Source organism: Lepidochelys kempii, chromosome 1 (assembly GCF_965140265.1).
Source record: "Lepidochelys kempii isolate rLepKem1 chromosome 1, rLepKem1.hap2, whole genome shotgun sequence".
Classification (NCBI taxonomy): Eukaryota; Metazoa; Chordata; order Testudines; family Cheloniidae; genus Lepidochelys; species Lepidochelys kempii.
In genome coordinates, this window is record NC_133256.1 from 38760180 (window position 1) to 38781279 (window position 21100).

Genomic DNA, 21100 nt, shown 5'->3' on the forward strand with positions numbered 1-21100 from the left:
GTCAAAGTAACTTCTCCTTCTCTGTGTTCATTGAACCAATGGGAAAGGGTGTAGGCAATGTGTAAAACTTCAGAACACCTTACGCTTCAAGACATCCCATATAGAAAGGTGGTCTCAGACCAGTCTTCAGCAGATGGGTTTCCATATAATTACTGTCATAACTCATAATCTCATTGATAGTTGTAACAGACGCTGAGAACTGAAAGGGGCATGAAAGCTGCACTATTGTCTCTTCTTTCAAGATGTTCCCTTTCTTAACAAGTTATTTAACTGAAGCATGTGAGCCAATCCTTCAGAATATCTTCTTGACACGTGGAGAAAAAAACCCAATTATCTAGATAATGAACCCAGGAGGGTTTCACACAAGCCATTGCATCTTTTTATTTTTTAATCCACTGGCCACTTGTCCTTACCTCATAATATATGGTTTTATATCATCGGAGTGCAATGAGGATACCTTCTTTGTTAGTAGCTGAATGAAAAGAACCTCAAAAATTCTCTCTTTGAATCACGAGACTGGATAATAGTGACCACTGAAAGCAATATGCATGGCTGAAGAGTACATCTGTGCTTCAGAGTGGGCCAAGAGTGTTCTGAGATTCACAGATGATAAAGACAGGAGGGAACACTGGTATTATCTAATCTGACCTCCTGTATAACACAGGCCACAGAGCTTCTCTGAAATATGCTCTAAAGAGAGAATTCCTTTTTTGAACTAGAAAAACATCTGATCTTGTTTTAAAAGTTGCCATCGATAGAAATCTTACCACAACCCTTGGCAAATTGTTCCAGTGTTTAATTACCATCACCATTAAAATTGTCTGTCTTATTTACGGTCTGACTGTTTCTAGCTTCAACTTTCCACCACTGGGGCTTGTTTTACCTCTGTCTGCTATATTGAATAATACATTATCAAACTTCTGGTCTCTGTGTAGATGCTTATAGATTGTGATCTCTTTCTTAAGATGAATAGATTGCGCTCTTGAGTCTTTCATTATAATTTATGTTTTCCAATCCTTTAATCCAGTGGTTCTGAAACTTTTGTACTGGTGACCCCTTTCACACAGCAAACCTACGAGTGCAACCCCCTTATAAATTAAAAACACATTTTAAAAATATTTAACACTATTCTAAATGCTGGAGGCGAAGCAGGGCTTAATGGTGGAGGTTGACACCTTGCAACCCCCCTAAGGCAGGGGTGGCCAACCTGTAGCTCCGGAGCCACATGTGGCGCTTCAGAAGTTAATATGCGCTCCTTGTATAGACACCGACTCCAGGGCTGGAGCTACAGGCGCCAACTTTCTAGTGTTTCGGGGTGTGTGTGTGTGTGTGCTCACTGCTCAACCCCTGACTCTGCGACAGGCCCTGCCATGTTTCCTGCATGCCATGAAACAGCTGATGGGGAGGGAGGGGGAGGTGCTGATTGGCGGGGCTGCTGGTGGGCAGGAGGTGTGGGGAGTGGGGCGGGGGAGCTGATGGGCGGGGGGCTGCTGACGTATTGCTGTGACTCTTTGGCAATGTATATTGGTAAATTCTGGCTCCTTCTCAGACTCAGGTTGGCCACCCCTGCCCTGAGGAATCAGGACTCCCAGTTTCAGAACCTCTGCTTTAATAATTATTGTGGATCTTCTCTGAACTCTCTCCAGTTTATCAATATCTTTCTTGAATTGTAAACATCAGAACTGGACACAAGGTTCTAGTAGTGATTTGCATCAATACTAAACGTAGGCAGTGTAGCCTTCCTAGTTCTCCTTCAGATTTCTTTATTTTATACATTAAAACAAAACAAAACTTTCTCAAATAGCTATCTGACTTTAGGCAACATGGATTGATCAAGCCTCCTTTAGCCTTTGTCATAAATATAAAGGGAAGAGTAAACCCCTTTGAAATCCCTCCTGGCCAGGGGAAAGCTCCTCTCACCTGTAAAGGGTTAAGAAGCTAAAGGTAACCTCGCTGGCACCTGACCAAGATGACCAATGAGGAGACAAGATACTTTCAAAAGCTGGGAGGAGGGAGAGAAACAAAGGGTCTGGGTCTGTCTGTAGTCGTCTTGGCCGGGGACAGAACAGGAATGGAGTCTTAGAACTTTTAGTAAGTAATCTAGCTAGGTATGTGTTAGATTATGATTTCTTTAAATGGCTGAGAAAAGAATTGTGCTGAATAGAATAACTATTTCTGTCTGTATATCTTTTTTGTAACTTAAGGTTTTGCCTAGAGGGGTTCTCTATGTTTTTGAATCTAATTACCCTGTAAGATATCTACCATCCTGATTTTACAGGGGGGATTTCTTTATTTCTATTTACTTCTATTTTTTATTAAAAGTCTTCTTGTAAAACACTGAATGCTTTTTCATTGTTCTCAGATCCAAGGGTTTGGGTCTGTGGTCACCTATGCAAATTGGTGAGGCTTTTTATCCAACATTTCCCAGGAAAGGGGGAGTGCAAGTGTTGGGAGGATTGTTCATTGTTCTTAAGATCCAAGGGTCTGGGTCTGTAGTCACCTAGGCAAATTGGTGAGGCTTTTTACCAAACCTTGTCCAGGAAGTGGGGTGCAAGGTTTTGGGAAGTATTTTGGGGTGAAGGACGCGTCCAAACAGCTCTTCCCCAGTAACCAGTATTAGTTTGGTGGTGGTAGCGGCCAGTCCAAGGATAACGGATGTAATATTTTGTACCTTGGGGAAGTTTTGACCTAAGCTGGTAAAGATAAGCTTAGGAGGTTTTTCATGCAGGTCCCCACATCTGTACCCTAGAGTTCAGAGTGGGGGAGGAACCTTGACATGGTGGCACAGTGGTGGGATTAACCTGAAATCATTTGAGATCCAGTTGAGATTTTTTGAACTAGAAATACAGATTTTAAAAAGGAAATTTTTTTTTCTTTGGAAAGAAAGTCCAGAAAGCAGCTTTGAAACTGAAGCAGCTTGGTTTCTCTCTGCTTTGTGGCCAAGCAGAGACAAAAGGGGATTATCTTGTGAATTGCAGGTTTTCTTTGCCTGGAGGCAGGGTACTTAACTCCTGCAGGGAAATTCACAGTCTTCCAACCCAGAGGTTTTTTTTTCTTTTCTTCCTAAAAGTAAATAGGGGGGGTGTGCTCTACCCATTTGCCTGGAGACAAAAGTGGCAGGGTTTTTTTTAGGATTTTGATTTTTTTTGTTTTACAAGAAGACTTTTAATAAAAAATAGAAGTAAATAGAAATAAAGAAATCCCCCTTGTAAAATCAGGATGGTAGATATCTTACAGGGTAATTAGATTCAAAAACATAGAGAACCCCTCTAGGCAAAACCTTAAGTTACAAAAAAGATACACAGACAGAAATAGTTATTCTATTCAGCACAATTCTTTTCTCAGCCATTTAAAGAAATCATAATCTAACACATACCTAGCTAGATTACTTACTAAAAGTTCTAAGACTCCATTCCTGTTCTGACCCCGGCCAAGATGACTACAGACAGACCCAGACCCTTTGTTTCTCTCCCTCCTCCCAGCTTTTGAAAGTATCTTGTCTCCTCATTGGTCATCTTGGTCAGGTGCCAGCGAGGTTACCTTTAGCTTCTTAACCCTTTACAGGTGAGAGGAGCTTTCCCCTGGCCAGGAGGGATTTCAAAGGGGTTTACTCTTCCCTTTATATTTATGACAGCCTTATAAATGATCTGAGTTCAAATTTCTGATTTCGTCACAAGTGAAATAGTTTGGTGGTCTCACTTTTTAATCTTATGGTCTCTTATCTATTTCTGACTCTCTCTCACACGCACGCTCGCACACACACACGCTCCCTCCTTCCCTAAATGTGGAAATGCCAGAATTATGGTTTCCTGTACAATGTTAATACAGCCCCTTTATGCATGTGCATTGTGATAGTCTTTAATTGCACGATCACCTTTTATTTTTTTCCATGGGTTCCCTGCCGTATTCTGTGCTCTAGGAGCGAATCAGGGTTGTGTAGTGAATGAGATTGTAGGATCTCTGCTGCATTTGTTGTTTTCCCTAGCCTTGTCCTGAGAAAAGTATGAACCATTTTAGTTCAAACTTAAAGATCAGCCTGAGGCAGACACTCAGCATGGAAAACTTCACCCTGGACAGTTGGTTTTGCAAAGTTGTATGCCACTAACAGAATATTTATAATGGAAGGTGTTGGGAAAACTAAGCTGTGGGACTGCTACCGGTGCTACCTATAAAGATATATTTAAAATTTGTCTGTCTTGATAGTCTGCTCGGAGAATAAGAGTTGCATAAGGTGATCCAGTTGCAAGATTAACTTTTACATGTGAAATGACTACAAACACGGATGGCTTTGCAATTCTAAAGTACAGTGTGATTCCTCTTTTTGTTAATTGCTTATTGGTAATTGATGAACAGTACTACTTATGAGAGAGGACGAAATGATTGGGGAAATGGAATATGGAGTCTTTCACCTCCTTATTCAGTAATGTCTAGGGCTGTGTCAGTGACTATCACTGGCATATAACATCTGTTTGGCCATGTGAAATGAATAGTTTCAGTTCACTTTCCTAGAAGACTGTAATCCATGTCACCATCTTAGTTGATGCTCTCAAGTATCCGGAAAGAAAGGAATTTGGAGACTGGACTATCCTCTGGTTCTTGAAGGTGATCTCTCCAGAGCAGTTATGAAGTATATCTAGAAGTTAAAATGTAGTGGCACTACTCATCTTTATCTGGGTAGGGATGACCCATAATTCCCATTTCTAATGCTCATGTTTAAATACCTCTTTGTCATTCCTAGGTCTGTTTCTGTTTTAGACCATTTATTTTCCTTTAAGTTATAATGCCTATATTTAATTAAGATGGATCAAATAGCAGCTCAGCCTCTTTCTGTGCCTTCGATTCAGCATGAGAGAAGCCAGCAACTCACTGACCTTTACAGATGGGTTTCAGTCACTGTGTGTTTCTCTCAGATTCTGTTGCCTTTTTTGTGCTTTCTCCTCTTGTCATTTCCCTACATGGTGGTTCTCATCCACCATATCTGTTAGTTCTTCTTTGCTACCTCTCCTCTTTCTGTCTTTCAACCCAGAGTGGGTTCAGGTTCTGTCACTGCTCTTTCCTCGGAAATCTCTTCTCTAACTGCTGTGGAATCTTCTAGTTTCATCATTCTGTTTACTCCTGCCGTTAAAAGGGTGTTACCAAAATGTTCTGCTTGATATTTGAATAGCAGTAGTGGGGCAAGAATAATTTTGGTTTTTATCCCATTACATATATGCTACTTACAGATAGAGGACTTCAGGTTCTAGCTGACCAGTATCTTTTCATGGCTAAATTTACATCAAATGAATTGAGAGTGGGGGAAATACACGCTTTAATGTGATTAACATGGCTACCATGGACTAATTTTGTGTCTATACTAGAATTTTCATCTACATTGGCCAACCTTGCTAAACACTGCTTGTTCCCTTCAACTGATGTTGAAAGTGATTGTGCTATTTGTGTGGCTCAGAGTCAAAAGTTAATCATTGTGATAGAATTAAGGGGTGTGGCATGCTTTGCTGCAACAGATGTTGAGTGCTGTTGATCCTGTCCACACAGGGAGACAGCCATTTCAGCACTGGCTGAGAGGGAGCACCAAGGGATGAAGCTGTGTTGGGTGTCAGTTGTTCAAGTATACCTGAAAGCCCAGTTTGGATACAGCTCCGGACTACTGCACATTGCACTTGACATTAGCAGTGCAATAAAGACAACTTTCATTGTGCATACTACAGGCAGTCTGCAAAGGCATCAAGATATTCAAAATACAGTGAATTTCATGATCACTTTATTTCTCAGCTTCCCAGTGAGCATCACTTTTTGCTTTTTTTTAAGTAGTTAATCTTTTGAATCAAATTGAAACCTGGTTGATAGAGTTGCTTTGAGGTATTTTCATTGCATAGGCCTACCCATTTATTTTGCTGTTCTGCAGCTTCTCTATATTTTTGCTATTTACGTTTTTATTAAATTTATTTTGACATATGACAACCTGTGTGTCCATCATATGCTCTGGATGTTTATTGTCTATATTAACATAAAATAAGTCTCTAATTTAATACATTCTTTCAATCCATTTCCCTCCCTAAAAGCCTAAGGAAAAAATGAGCTTTGCAGCATGTGCAAACTTCTCAGGTATGGGAGCAAATTCCAAAGTCAAGGTGGTCTTGCAGAGAGTGGCTTTCCATCTTGTGTATAAAGAAGGGTGCTGAAGCACCTCTATTAGACTCAACTGTGAATCATAGAATCATAGAATATCAGGGTTGGAAGGTACCTCAGGAGGTCATCTAGTCCAACCCCCTGCTCAAAAGCAGGACCCATCCCCAATTAAATCATCCCAGCCAGGGTTTTGTCAAGCCTGACCTTAAAAACTTCTATGGAAGGAGATTCCACCACCTCCCTAGGCAATGCATTCCAGTGTTTCAGCACCCTCCTAGTGAAAAAGTTTTCCCTAATATCCAACCTAAACCTCCCCCACTGCAACTTGAGACCATTACTCCTTGTCCTGTCCTCTTCCACCACTGAGAATAGTCTAGAACCATCCTCTCTGGAACCACCACCTCAGGTAGTTGAAAGCAGCTATCAAATCCCCCCTCATTCTTCTCTTCCGCAGACTAAACAATCCCAGTTCCCTCAGCCTCTCCTCATAAGTCATGTGTTCCAGACCCCTAATCATTTTTGTGGCCCTTCGCTGGACTCTTTCCAATTTATCCACATCCTTCTTGTAGTGTGGGGCCCAAAACTGGACACAGTACTCCAGATGAGGCCTCACCAATGTCGAATAGAGGGGGACGATCACGTCCCTCGATCTGCTCGCTATGCCCCTACTTATACATCCCAAAATGCCATTGGCCGCCTTGGCAACAAGGGCACACTGTTGATTCATGTCCAGCTTCTCGTCCACTGTCACCCCTAGGTCCTTTTCCGCAGAACTGCTGCCTAGCCATTCGGTCCCTAGTCTGTAGCTGTGCATTGGGTTCTTCCGTCCTAAGTGCAGGACCCTGCACTTATCCTTATTGAACCTCATCAGATTTCTTTTGGTCCAATCCTCCAATTTGTCTAGGTCCCTCCGTATCCTATCCCTGCCCTGCAGCGTATCTACCACTCCTCCCAGTTTAGTATCAACCGCAAATTTGCTGAGAGTGCAATCCACACCATCCTCCAGATCATTTATGAAGATATTGAACAAAACCGGCCCCAGGACCGACCCCTGGGGCACTCCACTTGACACCTGCTGCCAACTAGACATGGAGCCATTGATCACTACCCGTTGAGCCCGACAATCTAGCCTACTTTCTACCCACCTTATAGTGCATTCATCCAGCCCGTACTTCTTTAACTTGCTGACAAGAATACTGTGGGAGACCGTGTCAAAAGCTTTGCAAAAGTCAAGATACAATACATCCACTGCTTTCCCTTCATCCACAGAACCAGTAATCTCATCATAGAAGGCGATTAGATTAGTCAGGCATGACCTTCCCTTGGTGAATCCATGCTGACTGTTCCTGATCACTTTCCTCTCATGTAAGTGCTTCAGGATTGATTCTTTGAGGACCTGCTCCATGATTTTTCCAGGGACTGAAGTGAGGCTGACTGGCCTGTAGTTCCCAGGATCATCCTCCTTCCCTTTTTTAAAGATTGGCACTACGTTAGCCTTTTTCCAGTCATCCGGGACTTCCCCCGTTCGCCACGAGTTTTCAAAGATAATGGCCAATGGCTCTGCAATCACAGCCGCCAGTTCCTTTAGCACTCTCGGATGCAACTCGTCCGGCCCCATGGACTTGTGCACGTCCAGCTTTTCTAAATAGTCCCTAACCACCTCTTTCTCCACAGAGGGTTGGCCATCTATTCCCCATGTTGTGATGCCCAGCGCAGCAGTCTGGGAGCTGACCTTGTTTGTGAAGACAGAGGCAAAAAAAGCATTGAGTACATTAGCTTTTTCCACATCCTCTGTCACCAGGTTGCCTCCCTCATTCATTAAGGGGCCCACACTTTCCTTGGCTTTCTTCTTGTTGCCAACATACCTGAAGAAACCCTTCTTGTTACTCTTAACAGCTCTCGCTAGCTGCAGCTCCAGGTGCGATTTGGCCCTCCTAATTTCATTCCTACATGCCCGAGCAATATTTTTATATTCTTCCCTGGTCATATGTCCAACCTTCCACTTCTTGTAAGCTTCTTTTTTATGCTTAAGATCCGCTAGGATTTCACCGTTAAGCCAAGCTGGTCGCCTGCCATATTTACTATTCTTTCGACACATCGGGATGGTTTGTCCCTGTAACCTCAACAGGGATTCCTTGAAATACAGCCAGCTCTCCTGGACTCCTTTCCCCTTCATTTTAGTCCCCCAGGGGATCCTACCCATCCGTTCCCTGAGGGAGTCGAAGTCTGCTTTCCTGAAGTCCAGGGTCTGTATCCTGCTGCTTACCTTTCTTCCCTGTGTCAGGATCCTGAACTCAACCAACTCATGGTCACTGCCTCCCAGATTCCCGTCCACTTTTGCTTCCCCCACTAATTCTTCCCGGTTTGTGAGCAGCAGGTCAAGAAAAGCTCCCCCCCTAGTTGGCTCCTCTAGCACTTGCACCAGGAAATTGTCCCTTATGCTTTCCAGAAACTTCCTGGATTGTCTATGCACCGCTGTATTGCTCTCCCAGCAGATATCGGGAAAATTAAAGTCACCCATGAGAACCAGGGCATGCGATCTAGTAGCTTCCGCGAGCTGCCGGAAGAAAGCCTCATCCACCTCATCCCCCTGGTCCGGTGGTCTATAGCAGACTCCCACCACTACATCACTCTTGTTGCTCACACTTCTAAACTTAATCCAGAGACACTCAGGTTTTTCTGCAGTTTCGTACCAGAGCTCTGAGCAGTCATACTGCTCCCTTACATACAGTGCTATTCCCCCACCTTTTCTGCCCTGCCTGTCCTTCCTGAACAGTGTATAACCATCCATGACAGTACTCCAGTCATGTGAGTTATCCCACCAAGTCTCTGTTATTCCAATCACGTCATAATTCCTCGACATCACCAGGACCTCCAGTGGTTGTACTGCATGAGGAAAGATAGGCAGCATGGATTAAAAATGATGCAATTTTCTAAATCTGGTTTTAAAACTCAGATATTTTTATTTGCATAGTTCTAGTTTTTTCCTGTCTTCCTATTTTATAGTATTTAATTGCTAACATGAGTGTTTTCTACTTTTGTTTAGTTTCCCAGCTGTTAGTAGAATTTAGGATTTTGCATAGAGAACTTTTTCTTAAGAAGTTTCATGCTTAAAATGCTGTGCGTGTTGAAAAAGATAAATCCAGTGTTTCATTAACATCCTTTCAGTGAAAACAACACAAGTCCATGCTATGCTTGCATTCAGCACCATCTTTCAGTATATTGAACTGCCACAAGTCAAGAAAGCTGAAATTCTTTGCTTTCATCAGTGTTTGCAGTTTGAAGTCAATGAAGCTTGCTTTTGAAAACCATACTTATAGGCTCCTAAACCCATACTTAAGCACCTAAACTTAGGCTTCTATTTTTTTTGAAAGTTTTGGCCTGTGTGTTTAAAAAGTTAACTTCTGTGTATGGAAAGTATGAATAACACTTGTTAATTCTAGAGCAATTTTGATTTGAAATGTCAAACATTTTATGCCACTAACACTTTTTAGAATAAAAATACAACTTTATCCCTGGTGGTGCAAACACTTATTATACACATGCTTAACTTTAAATATATGAGTAGTTCCACTGAAATCAGTAGGGCTATTCATGTAGCTAAAGTTACATAGTTGCTAAAGGAGGACTCAAGGACGATAAGGCCATTGCGGAGAAACTAAATGAATTAATTGCATCGGTCATCACGGCTGAGAATGTGGGGGAGATTGCTAAACCTGAGCCATTCTTTTTAGGTGACAAATCTGAGGAACAGTCCCAAATTGAGGTGTCATTAGAGGAGGTTTTGGAACAAATTGATAGATTTAACAGTAATAAGTCACCAGGACCAGATGGTATTCACCCAAGAGTTCTGAAGGAACTCAAATGGAACTACTAACTGTAGTGCTTCTGTACCAAATGACTGGAGGGTAGCTAATGAGACGCCAATTTTTAAAAAGGGCTCCAGAAGTGATTCCAGCAATTGCAGGCTGGTAAACCTGACTTCAGTACCAAGCAAACTGATTTGAAACTATAGTAAAGAACAAAATTGTCAGACACCTAGATGCACATAATTTGTTAGGGAAGAGTCAACATCACTTTTGTAAAGGGAAACAGTGCCTCACCATTCTACTAGAATTATTTGAGGGGGTGTCATAAATATAAAGGGAAGGGTAAACCCCTTTGAAATCCCTCCTGGCCAGGGGAAAGCTCCTCTCACCTGTAAAGGGTTAAGAAGCTAAAGGTAACCTCGCTGGCACCTGACCAAAATGACCAATGAGGAGACAAGATACTTTCAAAAGCTGGGAGGAGGGAGAGAAACAAAGGGTCTGGGTCTGTCTGTATGCTGGTTTCTGCCAGGGACAGAACAGGAATGGAGTCTTAGAACTTTTAGTAAGTAATCTAGCTAGGTATGTGTTAGATTATGATTTCTTTAAATGGCTGAGAAAAGAATTGTGCTGAATAGAATAACTATTTCTGTCTGTGTATCTTTTTTGTAACTTAAGGTTTTGCCTAGAGGGGTTCTCTATGTTTTTGAATCTAATTACCCTGTAAGAGATCTACCATCCTGATTTTACAGGGGGGATTTCTTTATTTCTATTTACTTTTTTTTATTAAAAGTCGTCTTGTAAAACACTGAATGCTTTTTCATTGTTCTCAGATCCAAGGGTTTGGGTCTGTGGTCACCTATGCAAATTGGTGAGGCTTTTTATCCAACATTTCCCAGGAAAGGGGGGGTGCAAGTGTTGGGAGGGTTGTTCATTGTTCTTAAGATCCAAGGGTCTGGGTCTGTAGTCACCTAGGCAAATTGGTGAGGCTTTTTACCAAACCTTGTCCAGGAAGTGGGGTGCAAGGTTTTGGGAAGTATTTTGGGGGGAAGGACGCGTCCAAACAGCTCTTCCCCAGTAACCAGTATTAGTTTGGTGGTGGTAGCGGCCAGTCCAAGGATAACGGATGTAATATTTTGTACCTTGGGGAAGTTTTGACCTAAGCTGGTAAAGATAAGCTTAGGAGGTTTTTCATGCAGGTCCCCACATCTGTACCCTAGAGTTCAGAGTGGGGGAGGAACCGTGACAGGGGGTCAACAAGCGATTGGACAAGGGGGATCCAGCGGATATATTGTACTTGGATTTTCAGAAGGCCTTTGGCAAGGTCCCTTACCAAAGGCTCTTAAGCAAAGTAAGCTGCTATGGGATAAGAGGGAAGGCCCTCTCATGGATTGGTGACTGGTTAAAAGATAGGAAAGAAAGGGTAGGAATAAATGGTCAGTTTTCAGAATGGAGAGGTAAATAGTGGTGTCCTCCAGAGGTCTGTACTGGGCCCAATCCTATTCAACATATATTCATAAATGATCTGGAAAAAGGGGCAAATAGTGAGGTGGCAAAATTTGCAGATGATGAGATAGTTAAATCCCAGGTAGATTGTGAAGGGCTACAAAAGGATCTTTCAAAACTGGGTGACTGGGCAACCAAATGGCAGATGAAATTCAGTGTTGATAAATGCAAAGTAATGCACATTGGAAAACATAATCCTAACTATACATATAAAATGATGGGGTCTAAATTAGCTGTTACTATGCAAGAAAGATCTTGGAGTCGTGGATAGCTCTCTGAAAACATCCACTCAATATGCAGCGGCAGTCAAAAAAGCGAACAGAATGTTGGGCATCATTAAGATAGGGATAGTTAATAAGACACAAAATATCATATTGCCTCTATATAAATCCGTGATATGCCTACATCTTGAATACTGTGTGCAGATGTAGTCGCCCCATCTCAAAAAAGATATATTGGAATTGGAAAAGGTTCAGAAAAGGGCAACAAAAATAATTAGTGGTATGGAACGGCTGCCGTATGAGGAGAGATTAATAAGATGGGGACTTTTCAAATTGGAAAAGAGACGACTAAGGCGGGGATGTGATAGAGGTCTATAAAATCATAACTGCTGTGGAGCAAGTAAATAAGGAAGTGTTGTTTACTCCTTCTAACACAAGAACTAAGGGTCATCAAATGAAATTAATAGGCAGCAGGTTTAAAACAAAAGGAAGTATTTTTTTCACACGATGCAGAGTCAACTTGTGGAAATCCTTACCAGAGGATGTTGTGAAGGACAAGATTATAACAGGGTTCAAAAAACTAGATAAATTCATGGAGGACAGTCCCATCAGTGGCTATTAGCAAGAATGGACTGGAATGGTGTCCCTACCCTCTGTTTGCCAGAAGCTGGGAATAGGTGACAGGATGGATCACTTGATGATTACCGGTTCCGTTCATTCCCTCTGAAGCACCTGGCATTGACCACGGTCAGAAGACAGGATACTGGGCTAGATGGGCCTTTGGTCTTTTCCAGTATGACAGTTCTTATGTTCTTAAGTTTCAATATTTTGTGTTTTTTGCCTGTAACAGTTTTGTGAATTTCAAATATCCTACTAATAACGTTTGACAGATTTGGGAATGACTTTGTCAAATTCTGAACTCCATTTTGTTGTGAGATCACCTTTTCTTTTTAGAGGCTCCACTTTGCGCCGTAATCTTCATTTAGGAGCATGACCTTCATGATATATTTTAACTTTCCTTGTGGATTAGAGCGGTGGTTCTCAAACTGTGGGTTGCAACCCCATTTTAATGGGGTCGCCAGGGCTGGCTTTGACTTGCTTCAGCCCTGGGTGGCAGGGCTCAGGTTATAGGCCTCCTTCCTGGGGCTGAAGCCTTTGGGCTTTGGCTCCCTACCTGATGAGGTGGGGCTTTGGCTTTGCCACCCCTGCCCCCCAGGATGGCGAGGCCTGGGGGGGCCCAGGCTTCGGTCCTGTCTCCTGGGGTCCTGTAGCAATTTTTGTTTTCAGAAGGAGGTTGCGCTACAATGAAGTTTGAGAACCCCTGGATTAGAGCATCCATTTTGTAGTAGAGGCTCAACACCTAGTTGAATTACTATTTGGGAAGCTGGTACAGAGCAGTCTATCAATACGGTCTCTGAGTTACTGGCCCGTATACAAGAACAACGAACATTCTACACAGAAGCTTGGCTGGGGGAAGGGGCTGGAGTTCCTCAGACTGGGCATACAGCTAAAGTGGATCAAAGATTATATTTAAGGGGTAACGTTCACAGACATCTGGTGGAAGACCAGGCCAGGTGGCAGGAAGGGCTGTCTAGCCGAAGGACGTTGACCAAATCCAGCAGTTACAGGAAGAGTGAGATCAGAGAAAAGGGGTGGGCTGCATTTGGGATTTTGTTTTTTCAAAGATCTGTAACCATGTAGTGCTGTTAAGAGTAAAATGCCCGTGGTTAAGAAATTCCTTTGCTAAGCCTGTATTCTTTGAGTGTCTGTCATGTTGTCCCTGAAGGGGTTAATGGAGAAGATCAGAGCACCTGCAGCGAGGTGACACTCTGAGGGATCCGTTTAGAAGCAGCTGGTGACACATGTATTAGCATTTAGAAGAGTTGAGGCACTGATTCTGGTGTGTAAAGCAGCTGGGCTACAAAGCCCAAAGTCCCAAGAGAGGGGTGCTGGGGTCTTTTAAGGTCAGAGGTATGCACCAGGGAACTGTCCTGAGAGACCACAGCTTGAACGTAAGAATGGCCATACTGCATTAGACCAATTGTTCGTCTAGCCCAGTATCCTGTCTTATGACAGTAGCCAATGCCAGGTGCTTCAGAGGGAACAGCCAGTCATTGAGTGATCCCATCCCCTGGGAGTGGACGACACTCCCAGCTTCTGGCAAACGGGCTAGGGACACTCAAAAGAGCATAGTGTTGCATTCCTGACCATCCTGGTTACTAGCCATTGATGAACCTATTCTCCATGAACTTACTTAGTACTTTTTTGAACCCTGTTAGAATCATAGAATATCAGCGTTGGCTGATTGACATTGACTTCCAGCGTTGGAAAGGATCAGGAGGTCATCTAGTCCAATCTCCTGCTGCTCAAAGCAGGCCCAATCCCCAATTTTTGCCCCAGATCCCTAAATGGCCACCTAAAGGATTGAACTCTCAACCCTGGGTTTAGCAGGCCAATGCTCAAACCACTGAGCTATCCCCTCCCCTCTAGTCTTGGCATTCACAACATCCTCTGGCAAGGAGTTCCACAGGTAGACTGTGTGTTGTGTGAATAAATACTTGTTCTGTTTGTTTTAAACTTGCTGCTTATTAATGTCATTAGATGACACCCGGTTCCTGTGCTACATGAAGGACTAACTAACATTTCCTTATTCATTTTCATAGGAATAGAACAAGTTAAAAATTACTTAGGCAAATTAGATATCTTCAAGTCACCAGGCCCTGATTAAATGCATCCTAGAATACTCAAGGAACTGACTGAGGAGTCATCTGAGCCATTAGTGATTATCTTTAGAAAATCATGGAAGACAGGAGACATTCCAGAAGACTGGAAGAGAGCAAATATTGTGCCCATCTATGAAAAGGGAAATAAAGACAATCCAGGGAATTACAGACCAGTCAGCTTAACTTCTGTACCCGGAAAGATAATGGAGCAAATAATTAAGCAATCAGTTTGCAAATAGTTAGAAGATAATAAGGTGATAAGTAACAGCATGGATTTATCAAGAACCCATCCCGTTAAACCAACCTGATAGCTTTCTTTGACAGGGTAACAAGCCTGTGGATAGGGAAGAAGCAGTAGATGTGGTATATCTTGACTTTAGTAAAGCTTTTGATACTATCTTGCATGACCTCATAAACAAACTAGGGAAATACAACCTAGATGGAGCTACTATAAAGTGGGTGCAAAACTGGTTGGAAAACTGTTCCCAGAGTTTGCAGACGATACCAAGCTGGAGTTGCAAGTGTTTTGAAGATAGGATTAAAATTCAAAATGATCTGGACAAACTGGAGAAATGGGCTGAAGTAAATAGGATGAAATTCAATAAGGACAATCAGTTGTTGCACACATACAAAATGGGAAATGACTGCCTAGGAAGGAGTACTGTGGAAAGGGATCTGGGGGTCATCGTGGACCACAAGCTAAATATGAGTCAACAGCATAACACTGTTGCAAAAAAGGTGAACAATTCTGGGATGTAGAAGCAGGAGTGTTGTAAGCCAGATGCAAAAAGTAAATCATCTGCTCTACTCTGCACTGATTAGGCCTCAACCGAAATATTGTGTCCAGTGCTGGGCACCACATGTCAGGAAAGATGTGGACAAATTGGAGAGAGTCCAGAGAGGAGCGACAAAAAATGACTAAAGATCTAGAAAACATGACCTTTGAAGGAAGATTGAAAAAAATATCCTTTTTTTAGTCTGGAAAAGACAAGGCTGAGAGGGGACATAACCGTTTTCTCAAGTACATAAAAGGTTGTAACAAGTGGAAGGGAGAAGATTTGTTCTTAACCTCTGAGGACAGGACAAGAAACAATGAGCTTAAATTGCAGTAAGGGAGGTTTAGGTTGGATATTAGGAAAAACTTCGTAACTGTCAGGGTAGTTAAGCACTGGAATAAGTTGCCTAGGGCGGTTGTGGAATCTCCATCATTGGAGATTTTTAAGAGCAGTTTAGATGGACACCTCTCAGGAATGGTCTAGATAACACTTAGTCCTGCCATGAGTGCAAGGAACTGGACTAGATGACCTCTCGAGGTCCCTTCCATTCCTATGATACTATGATTTTCTTCACACCATTCACAATTTTATAGACTTCTATCATATCCCTTTTTAGTCATCTCTTTTCCAAGCTGAAAAATCCCTGTCTTAATTAATTTCTCCTCACATGAAAGCTGTTCCATACTCCTAGGAAAAGTGACTAGTCACGACTTGGTCTGTGGGGGTGGAGGAGGCTCAGATGACTTAAACACATGTGGGATCCATTAGTTGTTTACTCACAAGACTGGTGCCTATGCAAAGAGAGGGACTGGGGCAGGTTCTGACAGTGGAATTTTGTAAAAAAAGCAATTCAACCAATTTTAACTTTAGATTAAAATTGATATTTCAAATTAGCTTTACAAAGCCTAGTTTAAATAAATGCTTTAAAAAAAAATTAAATGAAGGCGATTTAAATTGTTCCACTCTGTAGATAGGTTAAAAATAATGCCCTAAATTTCACCCAGAAATCTTTTGTCAGTCAATGTAGATCCTAAAGCATTTATGTAATACTCCATTTAATGAGTGGACTCTCTTTTTCTGAATAGGTATAGTTTAAGTGGTCTCTTAATAGGCTCAAGTTAGCTGCATTACTGCAGGTGATAGAGGCATAGATAATTGTGGCAAGGTTCGTTTGGAAGCAGAATGTGAACAGTGCTCATGGCCACGTCCTCTAAGTCCTTGCCTGTAGTTGAAATGTTGGTTGCATGCTCTGCCAGGAGCCCCAGTATAATTTCTTCCAACTACAGGGTGATGTTTAACATAATGGTCATATCACAGCCCATATCTCCTCACTGACTCTTCCAAGGGCCTCGTTTGCATGTTGGTCAGGAGGGGCTGACAGTACAGACACCTATCTCCTTCATAGGAGAGAAGCCTCATAGTAGAAGGTTTTGGTGTGGAACTGTAACTTTCTGATCTCTCAAAGATGGGACCACTCCAAACAGAATTCATGCCTACCCGGTCAGTAGGCAAGTTAATGGAACCTCATAGTCAATGATTTCAAAAGCTGCTGACTGATCTGGTGGGCATAGATGTTCTAGGTTCATCCACTGCAAGGAGGAAATCATTGAATAATGCCACTAAAGCTGTTTCTAGCCCATACCTGTGCTTAAACCCCAATTGGACAGGATAAGGGAAATTAAGAAACCAACTAGTGATAATCTCTGGAAAAAGATATTTTCTCGAGTAGGGGCCTCAATAAATGCTTTAAGAATTACAAGCATGTGCCTTCCACTTACAAAAACTGTTAAATCTCAATCAGCAGTGGCTCCGGTAACTACTTGATGGCTTTCAACACCCAGGTAGGGCAAAAGGTCCAATTCACGCTGTAGCTTGAAGCCACCCCAAGTACCTTCATAACACTGAGTTTTTACCCTCAGCCTAAATGCCAGATTTAGACTGCACCCAACTTTATGAATAAAGCGTATAAGCGCATGGGACTCCCCGTGGTATTAGTACCTTTCTGAGCTGATCCATTTCTCCTCTTCCACAAAAAAACCCTAAAAATTAATTCTTTGGACAATGTCGACTTTGACATTGAATGCTGTTTCACAATGCTTTCCTTAAAGAACTTTTTCACAATCAGTAACTTCGATTCACAGAGATTGGTAGGTCCAAAACATGAGTGTTTTCTTCTCTACAAAGTTTGGCAATTCTTCTAAAATAAAACATCAATATTCTTGTGTTTTAAAATAAGAAGAAAATCCAAACATAGCCTTTCTATACATACAGGTGGCAATTTTACAATCAATGGGGCATAAGTGCACTTCAGTTCCTGCTCTTTGAGGTTGTTAGTAATAAGAAATGTTACTCATCATGCTATTAAACTGGAAAGTGTTCCTTGACAGCCTCATACAGTAAAGCTCTACAATAGGCTAACTCTTTGAGAGAGCCAAACTCAAGAAGGGTCAGACAATGAAGATGCATAAGAAATGAATGTCATTGGTTAGAAAGAAATGAGAGGAAGCTGAATTAAGGGGATTAAAGTGTTTATGTGATTAGTGGAGCACCTGGTTTCAAGCCTGACTAATATAGCCAAATAGCTTAACCGACCTAAATGGGCCAAGTGAAGTATAATCTGTATGTGAATTGCCTTGACAAACACACTGTAACAACCTTGTAGTCAAAGGCCAAAATTCAGACCTGGGGTAAGTGGATGCAACTTCACTGAAGTTTTTGCAGTTTATGTACCTACGCATGTGTAGGCTTGGGAGGATTTAATTTTAATTTATAGATGTTGATAAATGTCTGTTTAAGATTATGCACTGAAATTGATGGAATAGAATATTGACTGGATAACAGTTGGCAGGATCTCTCTACAATTTATAAACCTCTTCCTACCATTGAAAAATCCACACCCCTGAGCAACGCAGTTATACTGACCTAACCCCAGTGTAGACAGCGCTTTGTTGATGGGAGAGCTTCTCCAGTTGACATAGCTACCGCTTCTTGTGGAGGTGGATTAACTATGCCAACGGGAGAAGTTCACCTGTCGGTGTAGTAGCATCTTCATTACAGTGCTTCAGTAGCCGCTGCAGCTTTTTAAAATATAGACTTGCTATGAGAGCTGCTTGAATTTTAGTATCCTTTGCTTAAAATGATTGCAGTCCTCTCCACCTGCTTTTAATGAACATGTCCGTGTATCTATATAGTATCAACTAAAGAGCTCTCCAATTACAAACTGTACCATGTGTAAAATCTGGAATGGGTACCTTCTGGGAGAGATGACCGCTTCAGTTCCCGACTCTTGGCTAGGACAATCTAATAGCATAATCAGTTTTATCTATCATCCAGGAACAACTAAACTGATTAGTGCATTTTGTTAACATTATATGATTGAACTGTTACGTAATAGTGGTTTACTCACCCAGAGCACAAATAATTCTAAGTACTATGAGCTAGACAGCACCTCTTATGCAGAAGGATGACACCACTTTTAAAAAGTCTTTCTAAACACTCTGAGCTGGTGTGAAGGAAACAGACTTGTTATCCTGGTTGGTAAGACTTTGGGCAGTGGGGGTGGGGGAAGAACCTGTTATTATGTATGTTAGGATCATGAGAGTTTATTTTTGGATCTATTTCAGGACATTTCAACCAAGCACATCAAGTTAATTGGTATAAGAGGAATAGACCCTACACTGGAGCACTTGAGAGCAACTTATTAAGGTAAACAGGCTGCAGTGGATTTCTGGATGGGTGAGTATTGGGGGGGGATACTTCCCACCCCCTTTTTAAAAAAAAAAATAGGTTACTTGCAGAAATCCACAAACATTTTTCCAGCCTTCTGTCATAATAATAATCTTCTGTCATAAAGTACACAAAGATTTGATGGTATCACACATGCAAATTCAGGTATGTGTTTGAGTATACTGTCATGGAGTTACCTTTATATTCTTCCCAGTGCCTGCAGCAGCACCAATGCAGTTCATTTACCAACAGCTGCTGTGAACTCTGTTTCTATTCTGTCCTTTCCATTGGCCCTGATTATATATTTAGCCTTATATAATACATAAAAGAAAATATCCAGGGCTAAAGTTTCTTTTGGCTTATTAAAAATACAGTTGTACTCTTGCCTGTGTCTACAAGAATAAACCCAGCAGCCTCCCCAAAACCACAGAAAACAAAATGCCATGTGCGAAATGAGTAGTGGATGAAGGAACCTGCAGTAGCATCTGATGTTGAGAAGAGAGGAGATAGGAAGTGAATCTCTTACAACTTGTTAAAGAATTTTAGAGAAGGAGCCAGGACCTCAAATGAGCCTCTCTTTCTCCTATCCCTTGCAGTGGTCGGAATTAAAGGGTGGCAAAGTCAACATTTTTCTTTCTTCCTTTAGCCAGCTATTCCAACAGTACTCTAAGTACTCTTACCCTCTTTTCCTTCCCCCACCACTCTTCAGCTGGGCTGGAACTGTGTGATAGGGTTGTGCTTTCTAATTCAGACTGTGAAGTAGTCTTGGTTAGCCTACACCTTGAGAGCATTAGTTAGTCCATGCAAAGCAAGTCCTTTACTAGGCACGTAATTTGTGCATTTGGTGTTGAGATGTTTTCATACCATTTTAAGAGGAATAAAAACTGGTAACTTAAAATATCAGTGTTCTTGATCTTGCCTTGCAGTTGAGCAGAGGCAATGCTATTTGACCTCATTGTGCATACAAGAGAGGTATGGGGCATGGGGATAGGAAATTAAGCCTAAGTATTAAATGGCAACAAAAAGGTGATGATTGTGCTAAATTCTATTGATGTTTCCAACATTTATCTTGCTAAACTTAACAGCACATAGCTGTTCTATTGGCAAAATTTCTGTGAAACTGGTGATGGACCTCCATTTTTACTAGTGTGTTATGATGTGAGAGTGGTGTTAGGTAGCATAATGAGTAAAAGTTCTTATGAAAGAGAAGATAGAGATATTGAGCTGTCATTAAGATCTAATTAAGAAGAGAAAATAACTAAAAGACTAGACTTTTTAAATTTTATGGAATATTTGCTATTTAAGAAATTAAATCTTGTACTTAAATTACTGTTTCTCTTTTACTTACATAACAGCTTATCTGGAATGGACAGAAGTTCTCTGGGAGGATTAGAACTGTCTGAACATACTTCTGGTTTACTAGGAACTACTGCCATGGCAACCGGTCTTGCAAATATAGGAAATTCTTTTGGAGGTCCACCTAATACTCTAGTTTCTAGAACTAATAAATTCCAAAACCCATCTATAGAAGATGATGATGATGTTGTTTTTATTGAACCTATTCAACCTCCACAGACTTCTACATCACTGATATCTGATCAGAGAAATACTGCATTTATTTCATTAAAAAGCGACGAGCTTCAAGGAAATGATTCCAAAATGCTTCCTCCTTCGAAAGACTTAAGTTCTCAAAAGGGAAGTATAAGTGAGACAATTATTATTGATGATGAAGAAGATATTGAAACAAATCCAGGACAAGAGAAGAATGCTTCCAGTTTTAATGAACGAAGACTTCCAGAGTGTAAAAATAGATCCAGCGATATGGAATTCTCAGCTTCCAGTTTTTCAAGAAGTAAGGTAAATGCAGGAATAGGTAATAGTGGTATAACCACAGAACCAGACTCTGAAATTCAGATTGCTAATGTTACCACGTTAGAAACAGGTATGAGCTCTGTGAATGATGGTCATTTAGAAAATACTGAAGGGCGTGACATGAACTTAATGATTACACATGTAACATCACTGCAGAATACCAACTTGGGAGATGTGTCTAACGGACTGCAGTCAAGTAATTTTGGTGTTAATATACAAACATACACCCCATCTTTAACTTCACAGACCAAGACTGGTGTAGGACCTTTCAATCCTGGTAGAATGAATGTGGCTGGAGATGTGTTTCAAAATGGAGAATCTGTGACTCATCACAGTCCTGG

At 41.5% G+C, this 21100-nt stretch overlaps 1 protein-coding gene across 8 annotated transcripts in view; it reads left to right on the plus strand.

Moving 5' to 3' along the window:
• ZMYM2 (zinc finger MYM-type containing 2) overlaps positions 1–21100 on the plus strand; it is a 186893-nt gene that overhangs the window by 21740 nt on the left and 144053 nt on the right. For 5 of the 8 annotated variants that reach the window (XM_073339551.1, XM_073339493.1, XM_073339513.1 and 2 more), the window contains exons 3-4: positions 18785–18866; positions 20243–21099. In XM_073339551.1, the coding sequence (XP_073195652.1) occupies positions 20253–21099 (847 nt within the window). In that variant the 5' untranslated portion in view covers positions 18785–18866; positions 20243–20252. Of the gene's footprint in view, positions 1–18784; positions 18867–20224; position 21100 lie in introns of those variants that run through there. The other 3 variants (XM_073339533.1, XM_073339542.1, XM_073339484.1) reach the window with 2 other exon arrangements.